The sequence below is a fragment of the Oncorhynchus kisutch genome, linkage group LG3 (genome assembly GCF_002021735.2).
Source record: "Oncorhynchus kisutch isolate 150728-3 linkage group LG3, Okis_V2, whole genome shotgun sequence".
Classification (NCBI taxonomy): Eukaryota; Metazoa; Chordata; class Actinopteri; order Salmoniformes; family Salmonidae; genus Oncorhynchus; species Oncorhynchus kisutch.
Window position 1 is genome coordinate 25,679,712 of NC_034176.2, and position 23,293 is coordinate 25,703,004.

The following is a 23,293-nucleotide window of genomic DNA, read 5'->3' on the forward strand; positions in this document are numbered from 1 at the left end:
TTCTCTCTTTCCTAAATATATCGTACCTATTGTCCTATGAATACACCAGGTGACTCTGACGGTATATCTATGCTACAGTACTGCATGTCATGACTCTGCAGTTGGAATAAGGTCACTGCTGCTCATTGACAGTACATACAGCCACATTGACAGTAACGGGGAGCTTATACTCATGAACATTAGAAAGCCAGTTAATCCGTCTGTATTAGCCACGATGAACTGATCACAGTGGTATGAATAAAAACAATGTTGTGTGTCACAGTGTCTCTGTAAAATGGAAGCTTGGATTTCTGCTGTTTTCTTATTTCTGTTCACTCTTGTTTATCTTCCCATGGCCTATTGCTTACTGCTTGATGCTACAGTACATCCCTCAACTAAGAGAGGGATAAAGACAGATAGGAACTTCAAGTTGTTGAACTTCAGCCCTGGGCATCAGACGGAATTCAGAACTTCATGTCACAGTTACCAGGATGCAGTGCTGATTAGCACAACATACAGTACATTTTCTCAAATTCACCCCCTGTATTGATCAAAGAAAAGGCTGCAACTTGATTCTTGCCATATTAAAAATCCATACCAAAATCCTTAGGGATTCTTTTGGGCAGTTCTGTTACTTATACAGACATGATTTAGGATGAAGCTTTACTTATGATAAAGGGCCTGAGGCATTTAGAGTAACAGCAAGACAACACAAAGTTGATATAGGCATAGGCTATGTCGCCTAAAACCAAGAGGCAACACATCAAATCATCTGCTTATCCATTACCATTGCCTGTATTCAGACTTAGATTCCTTCACTTTCCACCACAAACTCTCTTAAGTTTAATGTGGAACACAATAACTTTGCACAATGTGTTCTGTATGAGATGCTCTTCCATCCCTAAATAGATACTGCTACATTTTAGCAAGGGAGTCTTTGATGGGCTGTGACAAGTCACTGAGCCTGTCTCCCACCATGTGGTGATGATGTGAGCTGTATGTGATTGAACTGCAGTGCAGACCTCTTTTTCTTTGTATAGGCCTCTCATCACCATGATTTTCTGTGGATAGGGAAGGCGGCTCATTGCAATGTCCCCTCTTAACGACCGTCCTTTCACCTTTCAATGTTTAGCCTAAACCCTAAATCTCATAATATGTGCATTTGCTTTCATACTGTATGTGACAAAACACATTTGAGAAAAAAAGAACAATGCATGCTTAGCACATAAGTAGATGAGTTGGAGAAAAAAGGTTTACCTAGTAAACCTAGTTTACATCAACACAGCATGCATAACAACCATTATGGCAATGAATCAATCAGTCCAATGTTGTCACAAAGTGCTTTATAAAAAAAGTGCTGACACAGAAACCCAGGCTAAAACTCCAACGAGCAAGCAAGATGTAGAAGCACGGTGGCTAGGAAAATAGAAAGCCAGGAATCTAGGCAGAAGCCTAAAGAGGAACCAGGCTCTGAGGGGTGACCAGTCCTCTTCTGACTGTGCCGGGTGGAGATTATACGACTACATGGCCATTAAGACCAGATCGTTCTTAAAGATTAGAGAGGGAAAGAGATGGTTGAAACAGCAGGTCTGGGACAAGGTAGCATGTCTGGTGAACAGGTCAGGGTTCCACAGCTGCAGGCAGAACAGCAGAAACTGGATCAGCAGCACAACAAGGTGGACTGAGGACGAGGACAGATAGAAGTCATCAGGCCAGGTAGTCCTGATGCATGGTTCTAGGGCTCAGATCCTCTGGGAGGGGAGAGATAGAGATTGGAGAATTAGAGGGAGCATACCTAATATCACACAGAACCCCAAATAAGACTGGAGAATTATATCAGACTGACCCTAACACCCCAGCACATAGACAATTGCAGCATAGAGTGCGTTCAGAAAGTATTCTGAACCCTTAACTTTTTCCTCACTTTGTTATGTTACAGCCTTATTCTAAAATGGATGAAATTGTTTTTTTTCCCTCATCAATCTACACACAATAGCCCATGACAGAGCAAAAACAGTTCTTTAGAAATGTTTGCAAATGTATTAAAAAAACTAAAAACTGAAATATTACATTTACATAGGTATTCAGACCCTTAACTCAGTACTTTGTTGAAGCACCTGCCACAATCGTCATTGGAAGCATACTGGGACCAATGTGCAGTGTGATCTGGGTTCCACATCTTTTTTATTGAAGTAAGTGAACCGCACAACAAAACAATAAAGAAACAACGAAACATGACTACGTAGTGCACATGCACAAAACACGAAATAAGATCCCACAAACGCAGGCGGGAAAAATGCTGCCTAAATATGATCCCCAATTAGAGACAACTATTACCAGCTGCCTCTAATTGGGAATCATACAAATCACCAACATAGAAAAATTTAACTAGAACTCCACATAGAAATATTAAACTAGACTACCCCTAGTCACACCCTGACCTACTCCACCATAGAGAAACAAGGGCTCTCTATGGTCAGGACGTGACAGTATCCCCCCCCCCCGCCCCAAAGGTACCTGAAACCAAATGGGAGGGTTAGGGGAGGTGACTAGTGTCAGTGGTGGCTCCGGTGCGGATCGTAGCCCCCGCCCAGACCCCGGATCTGGCCATCGCGCCGAGCTGAACGCAGTGCCTGGACTGGGCATTGGTGCAAAGGAGGGCTCCGGTCATGGAGCTGGGTTGGATGCCATGCCAAGACTGGGCATCGGCGCAGAGAGAGACTCCGGCCTTGAAGCTGGGTTGAACGCCGCGCCCGGACTGGGCACCGGCGCAGAGGAGGGCTCCTGTCATGGAGCGGCACTGAACGCCGTGCTTGGACTGGGCATCGGCGCAGGGGAAGGCTCCGGCCATGGAGTTGGACTGGATGCCGTGCCTGAACTGGGCATCGATGCAGGGGAATGCTCTGGCCATGGAGCTGGACTAGACGCCGTGCCTGGCCTGGGCACCGGCGCAGAGGAAGGCTCCTGCCCTGGAGCTGGACTGGACGCCTTGCCTGGAAGCTCCTGACCGTTGACCCTCGCTGGAGGTTCCGGACCGTGGACTGTAGCAGGTTCCAGACTGTGGACTGTCGCAGGAGGTTCTGGACTGGGGACCATCGCCGGAAGCTCTGGACTGTGAATACGCACAGGAGGCCTAGTGCGTGGAGCCGGTACTGGTGACACACACTTCAGGGCTAGTGCGTGGAGTTGGCACAGGACGTACCGGACTGGAGAGGCGCACTAGAGACCTGATGCCTGGAGTCGGCACAGGTGGTACTGGACTGGTGACACGCACATCAGGGTGAGTGCGGGGAGCAGGCGCAGGACCTACCGGACTGGGGAGGCGCACATCAGGGTGAGTGCGGGGAGCAGGCACAGGACCTACCGGACTGGGGAGGCGCACTGGAGGCCTAGTGCTTGGAGCTGGCACAGGACGTACTGGGCTGTGGAGGCGCACTGGAGACCTGGTGCGTAAAGTCGGCACACATGGCACCGGACAAATGACACGCTCCTCAAGGCGAGTGTGGAGAGCTGGCACAGGACTTACTGGGCTGTGGATGCGTACTGGAGACCTGGTGCGTAGAGCCGGCACAGATTTCACCAGACTAATAGCACGCTCCTCAGGACGAGTACGGGGAGCTGATAACACGCTCCTTAGGGCAAATGTCGTGCATCTTCCACCAACTCAACAACTCTCTCCGTTCTTTCTCCTCCAATATCTCCATCCACTCACTGACAGTTTCTGACTCTCTCCGTTCACTCTCCTCCAGTTTCTCCCTCTTCTCCCAGACTGGCTCTGGTTCACTCCTCGGCTCCGCCGACCACCCCTTGTGCCCCCTCCCAAAACATTTGGGCTGTTTCTTGGGCTTTCCATGTGGCCGCGAACCCCGGCATCGTCACCTCCCTTCTCTACAGACCATTCGACCTGACGGCTTGATTTTTGCTCTGACATGCACTGTCAACTGTGGGACCTTATATATTTCCAAATCACGTCCAATCAATAGAATTTACCACAGGTGGTAAATCAAGTTGTAGAAACATCTCAAGGATGATGGAAACAGGATGCACCTGGGCTCAATTTCGAGTCTCATAGCAAAGGGTCTGAATACTTATGTAAATAAGGTATTTCTGTTTTTTATTTTTAAGACATTTGCAAAAAAAATGTTTTCGCTTTGTCATTATGGGTTATTATGTTTCGATTGCTGAGAAAATCAAATATATTTAATCTATTTTAGAATAAGGCTGTAATGTAACATAATGTGGAAAATGTCAAAAGGTCTGAATACTTTCCATAGGCACTGTAAGTACAGTACACACCATTCTCATTAAGGAAATATTTTGGGGATGACAAATTCTGGAACGATGATGAGCATGCATTGGCAATCATGAGTTAAGTTACTGTATGGGCACAAAATAACATTCACCAGGACTTGCATATTAATCACATTAATCCTTTGACCTCATGGCTTGGTTGGGGGGGGGGGACACACACACTGTAGCCCCATCCAAAATGACCTCCCGATAGGGCCAACCAGGCAGGATATAAACCCACCCACTTTTACCAAAGCACATCCCCCACTCCACCAAAGGGATATCATTGTAGCACCCTGAGAAAAGGCAGAGTATAGCCCATTCACATTTGGCGGACAGAGAAGGGTCATTTTTGGAAGTGACATTCATGGAAGTGATCAATAATGATGAACACACAGTCCGCCCAGTAAAAACACCTGCTCTGGCTCAGTGAAGGATGGCTCTTGGCGCTATAAAGACAATTCATTGGGTAGATGAATCTCATGCAGTCTTCAAGTGAGTGAGAAGAAACCCTCTCAAAGTAGTCGCTAGTTGCAAGCTCCACCAAATACCTAACTGCTACTTTATCTTAACGGCTTCGAGATATTGTCGTTCAGTGGGTTTATTTTCAAAACCTTTGAATCCACAATATGCATTTACTTTTGACTATTTGGTCGACAAGAGGTTAGGGCTTGCCTGATGGACGGGAGGCTAAATAGCCTATAGGTCTCATGTTTATACCTATAGCAGTGAGAGTCAACAATTTTCCAGGAATTGCTCAGCTCAGTAAAGCTGATGCCAAGAAGAACACCTGAGCACTCTCTTCACCTTTTCCAAACTACGGTATTTTATTTTCATATTTAACCTTTATTTAACTACAATATATTGTTTTGAATGTTTGTTTTAGGACTGGTGCCCAACTGAGCGTTCTACTCAAAACAGTATTTTAAATTTTTTAAACCTCTAGGCAAGTCAGTTAAGAACAAATTCTTATATAAAATGACGGCCTACTCCGGCCAACACTGGGCCAATTGTGCACCGACCTATGGGACTCTAAATCAGGACTGGTTGTGATACAGCCTAGATTCGAACCAGGGTGTCTGTAGTGACACCTCTAGCACTGAGATGCAGTGCCTTATACCGCTGCACCACTCGAGAGCCCTTTTCTGTAGAAATGAGAACTCAAGGTTTCATTTGCAAATAATACATACGTGTTTCTGGTTAGAAATGCATAAATGCAACCTGTCTTTCATTCATAAACGCTCATTGATGTCGGCCTACTGCATTTTAACAGTTAAGTAGCAAATCAGTAGAATCTCAATAAAGGCAGGCTGCTAAATTATGAACTTCAGTGTTATAAGAGTTGGTGTCATGATGTGAAAGCAAAATGCCTACTCTAAATAGAAAAATGTGGTCAGCTATGGCAATAAACATTATGTTTTAGCTATTTTAATCTATATTTCAGGTTGCAGTTAAGTTAAAGCCTGGCATTTCAGTGTTGTAAGTATCACATTCCCTCTGACTCATAACAATGTTTTATGTGTTTAAACAATGGAGGATTATAAACGTAAATCTTATATTTGACTATTTGGTCGACAAGAGGTTAGGGCTTGCCTGATGGACGGGAGGCTAAATAGCCTATAGGTCTCATGTTTATACCTATAGCAGTGAGAGGCAACATCTGAATCACATTAGAATGTATGTAGCTCAAGGGAAAAGCCAGACATCCTGTACATTGTAAAACCCCACAGTTTCACTTAATGGTTTTATTTTACACCAAGCTCCAATGAAAGCAGAGAAACAACATGCTTACATAACAGTGTAGCATTTACAATATGGTAACATGTTGTAGCCTGCTGTTTCAGCCCACCAATATTTCTCTTCAGTCAGCTTTGATCAAGTATCACAAACCAACAGTCTGAGCAAGAATGATGGCAACTGCTAATATTTTGTTATTATTACATACTCACTATTGGAAAACAAGTAACTATATTTATATTTAACCGTCTAGTACCCTTACAAAATGTTATTTGTTGCTGCAAATTTCCTGTACATTTGTGGCAAATTTGCTGCAAACTAAATAGAGTGCCACAAAATGTTGCCAGAAGTATGCAAATGTTTGCCACTAGTGATGAATTTGCAGGAAAACTGGCAACAATTATATTTATTGGCCGCTAATGGAGGCATAATCACTCATCAAGGCCAACAATTATCTCTAAATTCTATTTCAATCTGTGGCAAAACCTTTGGCAATGTATTGCCAGTGGCAATCAGTTTACTAGAAGTTGTTTCTGGTGAACACATGTTCATAACCATGTGGGAAGGTGGTATTTACCGAATAAAACTGGGAAAATCCACTTGAACGCCCCTGCAACTGGTAATTAGTAGTGGGAAGCTAGTCTATCATCCTTGTGCTCTGACTTCTCCCACATGCTGACTTCAATAACAGCATTTCCAGCAATTAAATAGGAAGACAAAACATTATTTATAAAAAGCAATCTATAAATATGCTTTTGGAACACCATAATTTGTTTGCGAGCATTATAGTTGTACTTTTAGTTTATTATTTGTCATTAGATAATCAGTGTTTCTCAAGGAGTTCTACGCACATTAATGCATCCAACTCGTTTTTACTACTTCACAAGTGGAAATTACCACCTTCCCACTTGGTTATAAACACAGCATGTGTCCCAGTTTATAATATAGCATTTATGTAAGGCAGATTGTTTCCTTGCTGAACAAATATATAGAATGCCAGTATCAGTGAGAAGCATAGCAACATCAAGGCAACTTTGTAACAGAAACCCCGCTTTTCTAATGCCAAACCTGCACATTAGCTGCTGAGTCAAAATGTTAAGATGCCAAAATATAAAATGTTTTCAGTAATTGTTTTTAGTAGGTCTATCTTAATGTTGTTTTTGATTGTTTTAATGTATGTATTCAACAAGCTTTGGCCGAAGGACTTCTAGAGGGCTGCCATCTCCAAAGTTCACTCAAAAAGTAAATAGTTCTGAACTGGGTATGATTTTGTATTTCTTGTGGATTTAATTATTTCATTTTGTTCATACTCTTTAAAAATTCCAATGGTTGAAAGCTCATTGCTCAGTTATCACTTAGCTAATGTACATTCTGACATTGTCTCTTTAAACATCCTAAACATCCTAAACATCCCCATAGCGTTCACATTTTCTCAAGTTTAAAGAGGAAATATTCAGTCTGCTTCTTTCTTTATTCACATGCTGATGATTTCAAGGTTAATATTGTAGCACTCTGCATAATGTTGTTTTCATTGTGAGATAGATAAGAAAGTTATATTGGAGACATTTTTTAAGACACTTAATACATGCTGTTTAGTGTTTTTAGTACATTTAGTATGTTTAGTTTAGTTTCCTCTGTGAGTAGCAAATTCATTTATATATGTGATTTGTTTTTTAAAATAAGACATTTCAACACTGTTTGCTAGGTCAGCTTATTAGCTAGCTCTCAGTCTAATTAACCACCAAACATTGCTAATGCTAGCTAGCTCCTTAATATAACTTGTTTTCTAAAAATGTATGCTAGCTAAGGTAGCAGTGTAATGAATACAACTCCCATCTGCTGTTGACATCAGAATATAATTTGAGAGCACTAATTTGCTTCAAATGTTGTTATTGGTTTGACTGTATGCTGACTGTGAATTCAGAGCCATTCAGAGCCATTCAGCTACACTTACAAATACAACTTGACAAGGGTGCCATGAAGCAATTGTAATCACAGTCCATCACAAAAAAAAACAAGAGTTTCCTGATTTGTTTAGTTTTATTGTGTATTCAAATTTGAGATCATTATGAAGGGATTTCGCAAGTGGTTGAATGGGGAATTGGGCTTCCCGGGAAAATGTTGCAACAGTAACCAAGTGGGGCGGGGTTTAGTGAAGGGTGAATTGTTTGCAAAATTTTCCCGGGAAGCCCAATTTTGCAGCAAATTTGCCAAAAGTTTGCCACAAATGTTTGCCAGAAGCCTGTTTTTTTGGTAAGGGTAAGGTTAATTTAAATGTCTACATATAATTATCATCCTAGGTTGCTAATCACCCAGGTTCAGACAGTATTCTAAATAAACACGTCATGTAAATAAAGAATTAAAGTGGAATCCGGAAACCTAGTAACAAGACTATTACCTTAAGAAATAAACAATTCAGTCCTCATACAAAATGAGAGAGCAACAAAACCTATTTGAGTATAGCCAATTGAAGACTGTCACAGCCAATTCTCTGCATGACTGCTTTTCTCAGCTTTGGCAAGCTTGTCTACACACTAACACATCATGAACACGCCTTGGCTCTGTCCATACTGAGCAACATGTTCCCAATCACTCTAACAAATTCCAGGCATCTTCTTCAAACAACAAGAACAAAACAAACACACAAAGTCAATAATGCAAAGAACCCCAACAATAACAAAAACAACACTGGGTAGAGAAGGATGAGGAGATAATAAATAAATTAACCGTTTAAATCATCCTCATCACCCCCTCCAGCCCAATCTGGTGCCCTCTGTAGAGCGGCTTTTCACAACCGAGAGAGCCTGCCCATTAGCTCTGGTCTAGGGACAACTTTCTCTCATCCAATCCAAAGATGAACTACTATTAGCTCAAACTAAAACTGCCATTGGACTAATGCTGGGTATATTTTCTCTATATCTCTATAAGCTGCTTCCTTCCTCCTACAGTGGCTCACATACATGCCCAATTAGGCTCTGATTACTGTGACATCACCACTCCTTGCTCTTACAGCCAACAGCCAATGCCAGAAATAGTGGTGGTGGACCAAGAGGGGGATGGGAAACTGTGAAGTGTGTATGTGTGTGGGAATGAGAGCGGGGAGGTGTGTGTAGCCAGAGCTTGTATCTCATGCTTGTGGGTGTCTTTGTGCCAAGGGGAGGAGAAAGGAGAAAAGGGGAGGGCCTGTGCTAAATTTGTCAGCTTACTGAAACATTGTGTCAGAGCATTTTTCATCATGTAAATACACTGAGAGAGGAAGAGAGAGAGAGAGAGTGCGCAAAAGAGAGAGAAGGAAAGTGAGAGACAGGGGAGGGAGAGAGAAAGGAGAGAAAGAAAAGGGGAGTTATTAAGGGGGGCAGCAGAAAAAGATTGTCTCAGAGTCGTCAGCAGAAGTGATGGACTCAGCACATAGAAAGTGATAGTCTTCTCCTACCGGGCTACTGACCAGACAATGCTGGCCTCTCACTGCCTGCTGCTCTCTCACTGCCTCTGAGGAAACTACCCATTACATCTAACACATTTGGATGTATTCTCTTTTAATTGGTAAGTGTCTAAAATCTTATGAGGTTAATTGTTTTATCCTTGCCCAGTGCCTACAGTACAAAGGACTTATTCCCAGCAAGTGCAGCTCCTGGTTGTAATAACATGATTCAAACCACAGTCAACTATTGAGTGACAGGGTTTACTCAGGTGCCAAAGAGCAAGTGATCCAGAGAGAGAGAGGGACAGCCCCAAGCAGCTTTTACACAGACTGGTGATGACTTTCTTCAAGGGGACACGTCAATCAGTGTTGCCGGGAGGGCAAGGGAACTGAAGGGGAAACAAGCTACAGTCTACAATTATCTGGTAAGGATTCAGTGGCATTTGACTTTCCCTGTATCTTTCACTGTCTTTATTGAATGTGTACATGCAAACATCTAGCTAGTCTTATCTGTTGATAATCTAGTACATTTGTAGAAACTGATCGCTAAGCTGCACAGTGACAGAAAGGCTTTGGCCACCCTGTGTTGAGTTAGCCAGAGATTCCTGCTGATCAGTTTGAAGCTTAGCCCTTCAGTGGTATCTCTATGGAGATACATGGAGAGGTTTGTTGCCCGGGGCAATTCCCCTGTCTGATTCCGCTGGCTCTGATATAGACACAGCAGAGAGGGATTGACACAAAAGCAGAGATAATGAAGTAGTGAGCTTTCCAGAACAAGGGCTTGATAACCACGGATAAACACTCAGCTTGTCATCCTTCCAAAGACATACTCGAACAACAAAGATAGGCTGCCAGTGAAAAGTGTCAATAGTAGGAGCCTGGTCTTTTTACCAGGAGCATCTCTGGGGCATTCATGATTGTAAGCAGTGCCATAAAAAGCTATGCCCTCATTTTGTGATGTGGTTCACACTAGTAGAAGTTTCTTATTTGAGGTTGTTTTATTATTCAGAAAAATAACAGAAATTCACATCATAAAATGCCAAATTTCAGATACATTTTAGTCTAAATGAGTTTGCTGTCATTTGTACATGAATGGATAAAGCTTATGAATATTTACAGTTTTTAAAAAATAAAATCCTGCACAAAGTACTGGGTACAACTTTCTGCTGCCTCATGATATACCTCCATGCTGAAGTGGACACGGACGAAAAGGGCTGTTCTGTTGAATCTCTGCTTTGTCTCTGCTGCCAGGGCTGTGGATAAGAGTGCTTTGATGGTGCAATTAGGAACGTATCAAAACGATTTCTGAAACCCCCTGCCTGACTGCATGTCCAAAACACACCACAACACACAATCCTGAAAGAGTAAAAGAAAGAATCCTTATTAAATGTGCTAAACTATCATCAGAACTATTCTCTGCCGTGGAAAGCCATAACAATGGCTGCTTTCCATCAGTGTCAGACTCAGAGCAGACTGAGCAGGTAGCGGAGGTTGGGGCTGAGGCATGGCTGAGGTTAATTATGTCTACAGTGTCATGTTATGGGCAAACCAGGATTACATGCGTAAGGAAAGAATGGTGTCACCTTAGATAATGAATTACTCAGATTACCATTTCAAACTGAACTTAATTCTGATCCAAGACATACTGAATGTTTACAACCAGCACTGTAAATTGGTCCTAATTTGAGCGTATACCTCATTTTGCACAGTCCTCCAGTGCTGTAAATTGGGAGGTGTTGAATTGATATGCTATGACTAGTAATAAACTGTGAAGAATTATGTGCATTTGTATTAGTTTGTGGTAGTTGAGATAACAGAGCTGCTGGTGTATGTATGACTAGCTGTGGTGTGGTAGAACAGAAGGCAGAACTGACTTGTAGGTACAGCAGAGCTGGAGCAGAGAGGAGGCGTCTCTCTCTGTCGTTCTCTCTCTTCACAACTACCAGCGTGTCTGTCTGTCTGTCTGTCTGTCTGTCTGTGGCAGCTCACTCTAAAGAGTGGCTAAGAATGTGAGGAATGCCACACTCACTCTGAAATGAGAGGGGCTAGGGCGAGAGACATCAGCCAGGCCCGCCAGGCCGCTCTGCTCACCTACTAATTATTATGGGCTGCGCATGAACAAAAACACTGGAGCACACTGCTGCTCACAGCCACACTGACCCACACAAAGCACTGCCTGTCACACACTATTAGATACGGAGAAAAACAGGGAGATGATTTGATAAAGTTATTACCAAGCTGTGAATTTGACAGACAGTCCTCTTTTTATGTCACGACAATAACAAGGCCAGTTAGTCAGCTGTCTTTGTATAACTACGGAGAAGAAGAGGGCATGGGGCATGCTGTTGTTGCCTCAGGTGCTAGGTAACAGAGGGGTTAATAATAGATTGACTGTCTTGGGGCAAATAGACCTAACTCTGGTCCCTGGGAGCCCTGGGAGCCCTGGGAGCCCTGGGAGCCTGAGTCTGGCATGTTGTGTTATCTGAACACACACACTCCCCCACTGCCAGCTCAGGCATTTTCCTCCAGCTTTGAGGTGGTGGGAAGCCTGGCTGGGAGACTAATTGGAGACTCCTGGCTGACCGCGTAGTACTATGGGGCTTTTCTGTGGCATGGAGTGACATGGAGTGGCCGGTGCATAGCTTCTCCCAGACACAGAGCTAATGTTCCAAAGAGGGAAACCACATCAATCCCAGGCCATTAACATAAGGGAGACAGTGACTGTTCCATTAGACCAGATCATTATCATGTGTTGTTGTCCTCTTTGTCCCACTGAGGAATTCATTTTTCCCCCTGTTGTACATCCCACAACGTGGTCTTATATTACTGAAGGCCATCACTGTCTCTTTCGTTCAGAACCTTAATAAGGACTTCTATGTATTTTTAGATAATGTAGCTTGATCCAACCTTTACTATCGTCTCTTAGTCAATCAGCATCTACTTTGATGACGTCACACCGCATCATACAACAGGGCTTTGTGGGAATTGATTAATTCCATGAAAGGGACCCATATACTGCATTCAGAGGAGAGTTTCACACTAAAAGACTAAAACTGAAACCAAAACTTAACCACGGCTTCTTCTGAGCTTTTACTGGGCAGACGCTTTGTGAGAATAACATATGGGCATTCAGTAACAATATATATTTAAATGTGTTAAAGACATGTTTTCACAATTAATGGGAGACAAAAATGTAGGCTAGGCTTATACTAATATATATATATATATAAATATAATAGTATAATAATATAGTAAAGATATCAAAACTATGAAATAACACATGCAATCATGTAGTAACCCAAAAAGTGTTAAATCAGAATAGATTTTAGATTCTTCAAAATTGCCTTGTTGACAGCTTTGCACACTCTAGGCATTCTCTCAGCCAGCTTCATGAGGAATGCTTTTTCAACAGTCTTGAAGGAGTTCCCACATATTCTGTGCACTTGTTGGCTGCTTTTCCTTCACTCTGTGGTCCAACTCATCCCAAACCATCTCAATTGGGTTGAGGTCGGGTTATTGTGGAGGCCAGGTCATCTGATGCAGTACTCCATCACTCTCCTTCTTAGTCAAATAGCCCTTACACAGCCTGGAGGTGTGTTGGGTCATTGTTCTGTTGAAAAACAAATGATAGACCCATTAAGCACAAACCAGATGGGATGGTGAATCGCTACAGAATGCTGTGGTAGCCATGCTGGTTAAGTATGCCTTGAATTCCAAATAAATCACACACAGTGTCACCAGCAAAGCATCCCCACACCATCACACCTTCTCCTCCATGCTTCACAGTGGGAACCACACATGTGGAGATTATCCGTTCACCTACTCTGCGGCTCACAAAGACACAGTGGTTGGAACCCAAAAAATCACAAATTTGGACTGTGCCGGGTGGAGATTATAACAGAAATGAGAGCCAGATTCATCATATCGTTTGATGGTTTTTGTAACTGCACTTGAAGAAACGTTCAAAGTTCTTGAAATGTTCCTCATTGACTGACCTTAATGTCTTAAAGTAATGATGGACTGTCTTTTCTCTTTGCTTACTTGAGTTGTTCTTGCCATACTATGGACTTGGTCTTTTACCAAATAGGGCTATCTTCTGTGTACCACCCCTACCTTGTCACAACACAACTGATTGGCTCAAATGCATTAAGAAGGAAAGAAATTCCACTAACAAACTATTAACAAGGCAGACCTGTGGAAGGGTGGCTACTTTGAAGAATCAAAAATATATTTTGATTTGTTTAACACTTTTTTGGTTACTACATGATTCCATATGTGTTATTTCATAGTTTTGATATCTTTACAATATTAAAAACCCTGGAATGTGTAGGTGTGTCCAAACCTTTGACTGATATTGTATATATTTTTTGGACCTTTATTTAACTAGTTAAGAACACATTTTTATTTACAATGATGGCCTACCAAAAGGCAAAAGGTCTCCTGCGGGGATGGGTTCCGGGATAAAAAATAAATACAATGGGGCAAAAAAGTATTTAGTCAGCCACCAATTGTGCAAGTTCTCCCACTTAAAAAGATGAGAGAGGCCTGTAATTTTCATCATAGGGACACTTCAACTATGACAGACAAAATGAGAATAAAAATCCAGAAAATCACATTGTAGGATTTTTAATGAATTTATTTGCAAATTATGGTGGAAAATGAGTATTAAGTAAGTAAACACACATCAATACAAGAGAGACACCACAACACAACATAAAGAGAGACCTAAGACAACAGCATAGCATGGTAGCAACACCACATGACAACAATATGGTAGCAACAAAACATGGCAGCAGCACAAAATGTTAAGTGAGTTAATATCTGGCTGTCTCTCCCATTCCATGTCCTTATATCTTTCATATCTTCAACTATAATTTCCCTCATACCAGCCAGAGATCTCCAAAGGCCGTGTTCTTGGACAGTTTTGCTCTCCATCTCTTTAACCTAATGTGCTGGCCCCATGCCCAGAATAGCAAGGCAAAAACAAGTGTTCTCCCCTCTCATTCTGAAGGCAGTCTGAACATCATGCACGTGGTTCTCCTTTGGGTCAGACATCTAGCAGTAACTGCTGAACAGTTCATATAGTTACCCTCATACTGAACAGACTCAACAGAACTAGGCAGCCATGAGCCTGCCCTGCACCAAGCCTCCCACTTTGAGATAAGAAAGGATTGTCCTGACTCTGGGGAGGTGTTGCACAGGCTCCTCTATAATCCAATATGCAGCAGCTTTCAATTAAGGAGCCCCAGGGGTACAGGCCCTTGTTATCACATTCTCCTCTGCACTCTGGGGCATCCCCTCCGCTTCCAATAACACCACAGCCCCTCCAACTGCTGCCCGGCTATTTTTCTAATATAAATGCCTTCACTTTGAAATATGGAACAAACAGTCAAAGTGCCTCTTTTTCATGCACTCCTGCAAAATCTAAGGGTTGTATCTTAAAATGTAGTTGTTGTGCATTAATCACACTACTTAAACGTAGCCTCTCTGCAGAGACACACTGATAGATTGATATTACACAACATTCTCTCAACACTGATAAACAGAGTAATGTAATGATCCAGAGCACATTGAGAAGGTTCAAGAGTTCTACATTCTTTTCAGGTTAAATTTAGATTGAAATTCCAATATTCCAAATACATATAGGAAATGATATATACACAATGATGTGTTCTTTAACTTGTGAATGCACCCCAGTGTCCTTCTCTTGGTAAACAGTTCAGGTCTGATACAATCTGATCAATATATTAAAACAGGCGCAAGAACAGCATCAGCTGCTATCCATGTCAAACTTTCCATAAGAAGTGATGCCCAGGCCTGCAGAGCACTGAGGAGCAGATAGGGGATAGACAGGTGAAAACACTCCTCCTAACAGTGGCCGTCACCCAAGAGAGCCAGAGTCAGGACAGCTAGCTAAACACAACTCCCTGACATCATTAAAAAAAACTTACCAACTATAGAGATCAGTACCGTATTAGCTAAAATAAACAACACTTGCCTTAGCAGAGGTGGAAAGGGTTAGACTATTGACACTCCAACAGCTTCCATTTAACACATCTAATTCCGGTCCACTGAATAACAGTTCACAAACCCAAGCTACTGTATCGCAGATGACTTTACTGTTAAGTAAAAATACAATCCAGATCAAATTGTATGTGCCTGTCTATGTGTCTGGCTATGTTTTTCATACTCAAACATACATTTTAAGGTTATTCCTCTACTTTTATTATGCAACACAGTTACAGTTGATGTTATATAATACAAAGTCACAGCATCCTAAGCAGGAAATGCTTCCTTTTATGATAGCCAATATTTATTTAGCCCCAAGGACCCCCAGAGTTGCCCTAGATGCTGGGCTGGGCTCTGGAATGAATAGGGGCTCCCAGGGCAGGACAGGACTGCTCCCTGAGGTGTGTGCCTGCCTGGCCCTCACAGGTAATAGAGACTGGGAGAAGGCCATTCTAAGGGACATGCGGCCTCTGGTCTCAATCAGTGGAGCTGTGAAGGCTCCCATTAATGTCCTGTGTAAAAGTAGATCCCAGCCTTGTGGGTCAACAGCAGGGGCCTTAATGGACTAAACAGGCAGGCCACGAAAAAGATTTCTTAATGCCCAGAGCCAGCCATGCTCTCATAACCATAGCCAACACCACCAGCCTGGTGCCTGTTTAGAAACATGATGGCACGGCAGCTTGGCATCTTGGTGAAATCAAATCTGTCTCTGAGTTGAGATTTCCACTGTTTGATAACATTCATTGATATCACAAGCATAGAATATGTGGTGCCAGATCTTGTGTTGGAATCAGTGTCTTGTTTCTTTCAGCCTGTACAGACAGGACCCATGGAAAACACACCATTACCAAAGTGACAATACCTGACAAAATAATACCCTTTCACTTGAGACATGCTAACCCCAAGAAGTGAATATGAGTATGAGTTTAAAGGAAAAACCACAAATTCCTTTAATTTTCAGTGTTAAATAACAGTAATAACAATATTTTTTTGTGAACAAATGTTTCATTTTGGCGTTATAATAAGCTAAACACACAGCAAATGTAGCTAAACACACAATAATACCAAAGACAATATCAGCATGTAACGTAGCTAGTTAGCTGTAAAATCGCTTATACAAACTGCACAAATACTTTTCTACAAGGGCAGATATACTTTTGAGGAGATGGGAAACGTTGCTCATGCTACGTCAATGGGCCGCGAGGTGTATTCTGGGAAAAAGAGTGCTCTCCTTCAAGGAGTCAATGGGAGTCTATTGGGCGCTAGCTCAAAAACATGAAAACATGACATCACTCAGAGATGCACAAAAACAATATAACATAAAAAATGGGTGAACCTTTCCTTTGAATTATACAAATGAGTTTGTTTAGGTTTTATAACACATTCATCCATTTATCAAAATGGTAGGCCACAGCATGGAATGTCACAGTATTTTTAAAACAATTAATTATTTGTGCCAAACCAATGACCTTCCTTTCTCTTTCCCCATCCATTCCTGTTGTTCTAAATCCCTATGCCTCCTAAGGTGTGTGTGAGTGAGAGCCCTTCCCAGACTGATGGAGCTCCCCGTGGTGCTGCTGTTCCTAGTGTATGGTCTTGTCTCTGGAGCCAAGCAGCCCCAGGGTCCGAGGAGCCCTCAGGAGAGCAACCCCCAGGCCAGGAGCAAGGAAAGGGAGAGCAGTGAGGATGGCCTGGAGAGAGCGTTCCTGTATGCTGGGCAGAGGAGCAGGCGAGCCGCCGCCGAACCCCAGCAGCCCGACAAGTGTTCCTACACCTTCATCGTTCCCCAGCAGAAGGTGACAGGGGCCATCTGTGTGAACCGCAAGGAGCCGGATGCAGCGCTGGAGAACCGCGTCAACAAGCAGGAACTGGAGCTGCTGAACGTGGAGCTGCAGAAGCAGAAGAATCAGATCGAGACGCTGCAGCAGCTGGTTGAGGTGGACGGAGGTATCGTCAACGAGGTGAAGCTGCTGAGGAAGGAGAGCAGGAACATGAACTCCAGGGTGACCCAGCTCTACATGCAGCTGCTACACGAGATCATCAGGAAGAGGGACAACGCCCTGGAGCTGTCCCAGATGGAGAACCGTATCCTCAACCAGACCTCAGAGATGCAGCAGCTCACTAACCGCTACAAGGACCTGGAGCACAAGTACCAGCACCTGGCCACTCTGGCCAACAACCAGTCGGTCCTCATCGCCCTGCTGGAGGAGCAGTGCCAGCGTCGGTCCGTCAGCCCCCCTCGCCCTGTTCCCGTCCCCCAGCCAAGGCCACAGCCCCCACCCCCACCTGCACCATCACCACCCATCAACAAGCCCTACCAACCTCCCACCTACCCACGCCTCACCAACCAGATCACCAACGAGATTCAGAGTGACCAGAAGTCTGTACTGCCTGTCATTCCTACCATGCCCAGCGGCACAGGCAGCCCCTCTATCACTACCAAACCCTCTGGTGAGTCTCTCTGTTTCATTGAGCAGCCTGGCTGTTTTATGTTACCAATTGAAATTAATATTCCTTGATACAGATCTGGTCTGAAGTTACATTTATATGAGGGGTCAAGCGGAAATAGAGAAGCTGGCATGTTCTATGAACACTCATCAGACTAATGTCTACGCCAGTCTGAAACAGAGGGTTGTGTGTGAGAGCAGTTTGGTATTTCTTAATCATCAGCCAACAGCAGCTCTCCATTCTTTATCCATTCTTCTCACTATTGTCTATGGGAATAATAAGTTCCACACATTCCCTGAGAAAAGGCCTCTAAGGGAGAACAGAGCTGTTGTTGTCTCAAACCCTTTGAGATGCATATCATCTAATGGGCTTGATACTACAGTCAGCTGATTACAATCCACACAAGAATCTTAAAACACATATTTATGTGTGCTCATGGATGGTTGGACTAGAGCCCTCTGGTTTTGAGGCCAGTGAAAGTGGAGCTGTCTGAGCCTATCCTCCTTGATTTGGTACACTTAATGAAGCTTAAGTAAGTGGATGATTAATTGATAGATTTAGTTAACTGTATAGTTGACGAAATACAACAGGGATCACAACTGGATAAGGCCGTCTGTCATGTACTCTAGCTGTGTGTGTGTTTGGCGAGTTAACTTGGTCTTTATCTGATAAGAGAAGTAAAACAATCTGACTGGTCTTCAACAAAACATGACTAATTCCTACAGTATATCATTGTCTTTAAAGTTTTATTCCTTTATTCCTCATATTTAACTGTTAACAGTGAAATGTTAGCTCGTATGTCTGAGCGAGTGACTATTGCTGTTGGATATGAATATTCCGACATGAAAAAAACACTACAGTTAACTACAGCATACTACAGTACTTACTACAGAATTCTGTAGTAAACTGTAGTATACTATAGAACAGTGGTTCCCAAACTATAGTTGAGGTCAGCAAGGGGGGCGAGGAGTTCCCTTCCCCCTCAATTGTATTTTTTTTAAGGAAGTCAGTCAGGCTTTCAACTTACTGATGTTCACCAATGGTGGAAGGGGGGCCCCCGAGTGAAAAAGTCTGGGAACCACTGCTGTAGAATACTATACTACACACTGTATTATCCCTCGATCATCTGTGGTACTTACTATAGATTATTGTAGTGTACTGTAGAATACTATAGTATTATCCGCAAAAAAACACTGTAGTAAATACAACAGTAATGTCCGCAAAAACACTACAGTTCGAAAAGAAAACACCTCTTTTTTAAACTACAGTAATACTATAGCAGTTCATTTGCATATACCCTGCCTATTCCCCTCCTCCATATCCCAATTTGTGCCACCGATTAGTGAGAAACCTACATGCCAAGTATAGACCATATATTGTGTTCCCTATAGGTTACAGAAAAGAGCAGACGTTCTGAACTATCCGTTCATACCCCAGTCCTACCTACCTACCTACCTACCTACCTACAGTACAGGTTATGGAAAATGTGCTCTTTTAGTATTTGTCCAGTAGGTTTCCTCAAGGAGAAAGACCCCACTTCTATGTCAAAGATAATTCAACAAAAACACTACAGTAAACACTACAGTAATGTCCGCTATAAAACACTACAGTAAACACTACAGTAATGTCTGCTATAAAACACTACAGTAAACACTACAGTAATGTCTGCTATAAAACACTACAGTAAACACTACAGTAATGTCCACTATAAAACACTACAGTAAACACTACAGTAATGTCTGCTATAAAACACTACAGTAAACACTACAGTAATGTCTGCTATAAAACACTACAGTAAACACTACAGTAATGTCCACTATAAAACACTACAGTAAACACTACAGTAATGTCTGCTATAAAACACTACAGTAAACACTACAGTAATGTCTGCTATAAAACACTACAGTAAACACTACAGTAATGTCTGCTATAAAACACTACAGTAAACACTACAGTAATGTCCGCTATAAAACACTACAGTAAACACTACAGTAATGTCTGCTATAAAACACTACAGTAAACACTACAGTAATGTCTGCTATAAAACACTACAGTAAACACTACAGTAATGTCTGCTATAAAACACTACAGTAAACACTACAGTAATGTCCGCTATAAAACACTACAGTAAACACTACAGTAATGTCTGCTATAAAACACTACAGTAAACACTACAGTAATGTCTGCTATAAAACACTACAGTAAACACTACAGTAATGTCCACTATAAAACACTACAGTAAACACTACAGTAATGTCCACTATAAAACACTACAGTAAACACTACAGTAATGTCTGCTATAAAACACTACAGTAAACACTACAGTAATGTCCACTATAAAACACTACAGTAAACACTACAGTAATGTCTGCTATAAAACACTACAGTAAACACTACAGTAATGTCCACTATAAAACACTACAGTAAACACTACAGTAATGTCTGCTATAAAACACTACAGTAAACACTACAGTAATGTCTGCTATAAAACACTACAGTAAACACTACAGTAATGTCTGCTATAAAACACTACAGTAAACACTACAGTAATGTCTGCTATAAAACACTACAGTAAACACTACAGTAATGTCTGCTATAAAACACTACAGTAAACACTACAGTAATGTCCGCTATAAAACACTACAGTAAACACTACAGTAATGTCTGCTATAAAACACTACAGTAAACACTACAGTAATGTCTGCTATAAAACACTACAGTAAACACTACAGTAATGTCTGCTATAAAACACTACAGTAAACACTACAGTAATGTCCGCTATAAAACACTACAGTAAACACTACAGTAATGTCTGCTATAAAACACTACAGTAAACACTACAGTAATGTCTGCTATAAAACACTACAGTAAACACTACAGTAATGTCCACTATAAAACACTACAGTAAACACTACAGTAATGTCTGCTATAAAACACTACAGTAAACACTACAGTAATGTCCACTATAAAACACTACAGTAAACACTACAGTAATGTCCACTATAAAAGACTACAGTAAACACTACAGTAATGTCCACTATAAAACACTACAGTAAACACTACAGTAATGTCTGCTATAAAACACTACAGTAAACACTACAGTAATGTCCACTATAAAACACTACAGTAAACACTACAGTAATGTCCACTATAAAACACTACAGTAAACACTACAGTAATGTCCACTATAAAACACTACAGTAAACACTACAGTAATGTCTGCTATAAAACACTACAGTAAACACTACAGTAATGTCTGCTATAAAACACTACAGTAAACACTACAGTAATGTCCACTATAAAACACTACAGTAAACACTACAGTAATGTCTGCTATAAAACACTACAGTAAACACTACAGTAATGTCTGCTATAAAACACTACAGTAAACACTACAGTAATGTCTGCTATAAAACACTACAGTAAACACTACAGTAATGTCCACTATAAAACACTACAGTAAACACTACAGTAATGTCTGCTATAAAACACTACAGTAAACACTACAGTAATGTCTGCTATAAAACACTACAGTAAACACTACAGTAATGTCCACTATAAAACACTACAGTAATGTCTGCTATAAAACACTACAGTAAACAATACAGTAATGTCTGCTATAAAACACTACAGTAAACACTACAGTAATGTCTGCTATAAAACACTACAGTAAACACTACAGTAATGTCTGCTATAAAACACTACAGTAAACACTACAGTAATGTCTGCTATAAAACACTACAGTAAACACTACAGTAATGTCCACTATAAAACACTACAGTAAACACTACAGTAATGTCTGCTATAAAACACTACAGTAAACACTACAGTAATGTCTGCTATAAAACACTACAGTAAACACTACAGTAATGTCCACTATAAAACACTACAGTAATGTCTGCTATAAAACACTACAGTAAACAATACAGTAATGTCTGCTATAAAACACTACAGTAAACACTACAGTAATGTCTGCTATAAAACACTACAGTAAACACTACAGTAATGTCTGCTATAAAACACTACAGTAAACACTACAGTAATGTCTGCTATAAAACACTACAGTAAACACTACAGTAATGTCTGCTATAAAACACTACAGTAAACACTACAGTAATGTCTGCTATAAAACACTACAGTAATGTCTGCTATAAAACACTACAGTAAACACTACAGTAATGTCCACTATAAAACACTACAGTAATGTCTGCTATAAAACACTACAGTAAACACTACAGTAATGTCTGCTATAAAACACTACAGTAAACACTACAGTAATGTCCACTATAAAACACTACAGTAAACACTACAGTAATGTCTGCTATAAAACACTACAGTAAACACTACAGTAATGTCTGCTATAAAACACTACAGTAAACACTACACGAATGTCTGCTATAAAACACTACAGTAAACACTACAGTAATGTCTGCTATAAAACACTACAGTAAACACTACAGTAATGTCTGCTATAAAACACTACAGTAAACACTACAGTAATGTCTGCTATAAAACACTACAGTAAACACTACAGTAATGTCTGCTATAAAACACTACAGTAAACACTACAGTAATGTCTGCTATAAAACACTACAGTAAACACTACAGTAATGTCCGCTATAAAACACTACAGTAAACACTACAGTAATGTCTGCTATAAAACACTACAGTAAACACTACAGTAATGTCTGCTATAAAACACTACAGTAAACACTACAGTAATGTCCACTATAAAACACTACAGTAAACACTACAGTAATGTCTGCTATAAAACACTACAGTAAACACTACAGTAATGTCCACTATAAAACACTACAGTAAACACTACAGTAATGTCTGCTATAAAACACTACAGTAAACACTACAGTAATGTCCACTATAAAACACTACAGTAAACACTACAGTAATGTCTGCTATAAAACACTACAGTAAACACTACAGTAATGTCTGCTATAAAACACTACAGTAAACACTACAGTAATGTCTGCTATAAAACACTACAGTAAACACTACAGTAATGTCTGCTATAAAACACTACAGTAAACACTACAGTAATGTCTGCTATAAAACACTACAGTAAAAACTACAGTAATGTCCGCTATAAAACACTACAGTAAACACTACAGTAATGTCTGCTATAAAACACTACAGTAAACACTACAGTAATGTCTGCTATAAAACACTACAGTAAACACTACAGTAATGTCTGCTATAAAACACTACAGTAAACACTACAGTAATGTCCACTATAAAACACTACAGTAAACACTACAGTAATGTCTGCTATAAAACACTACAGTAAACACTACAGTAATGTCTGCTATAAAACACTACAGTAAACACTACAGTAATGTCCACTATAAAACACTACAGTAATGTCTGCTATAAAACACTACAGTAAACAATACA

General features: G+C 41.2%; 1 protein-coding gene and 1 non-coding gene across 5 annotated transcripts in view; both read left to right on the top strand.

The window, feature by feature from the left end:
* The first annotated feature begins 9,273 nt into the window (after window positions 1-9,273).
* Window positions 9,274-23,293, top strand: part of LOC109878887 (angiopoietin-related protein 2-like) — a 39,472-nt gene continuing 25,452 nt past the window's right edge. The window contains exons 1-3 of one of the 4 annotated variants that reach the window (XM_020471106.2): window positions 9,274-9,549; window positions 9,686-9,852; window positions 16,962-17,887. In XM_020471106.2, coding sequence (XP_020326695.1) covers window positions 16,993-17,887 — 895 coding nt within the window. In that variant the 5' untranslated portion in view covers window positions 9,274-9,549; window positions 9,686-9,852; window positions 16,962-16,992. Of the gene's footprint in view, window positions 9,550-9,667; window positions 9,853-16,961; window positions 17,888-23,293 lie in introns of all 4 variants that reach the window. The other 3 variants (XM_020471091.2, XM_020471099.2, XM_020471113.2) reach the window with 3 other exon arrangements.
* Window positions 19,367-19,420, top strand: LOC116371914 (U7 small nuclear RNA). Its single transcript, XR_004209072.1, has one exon. It is a non-coding gene; the product is annotated as a U7 small nuclear RNA (small nuclear RNA).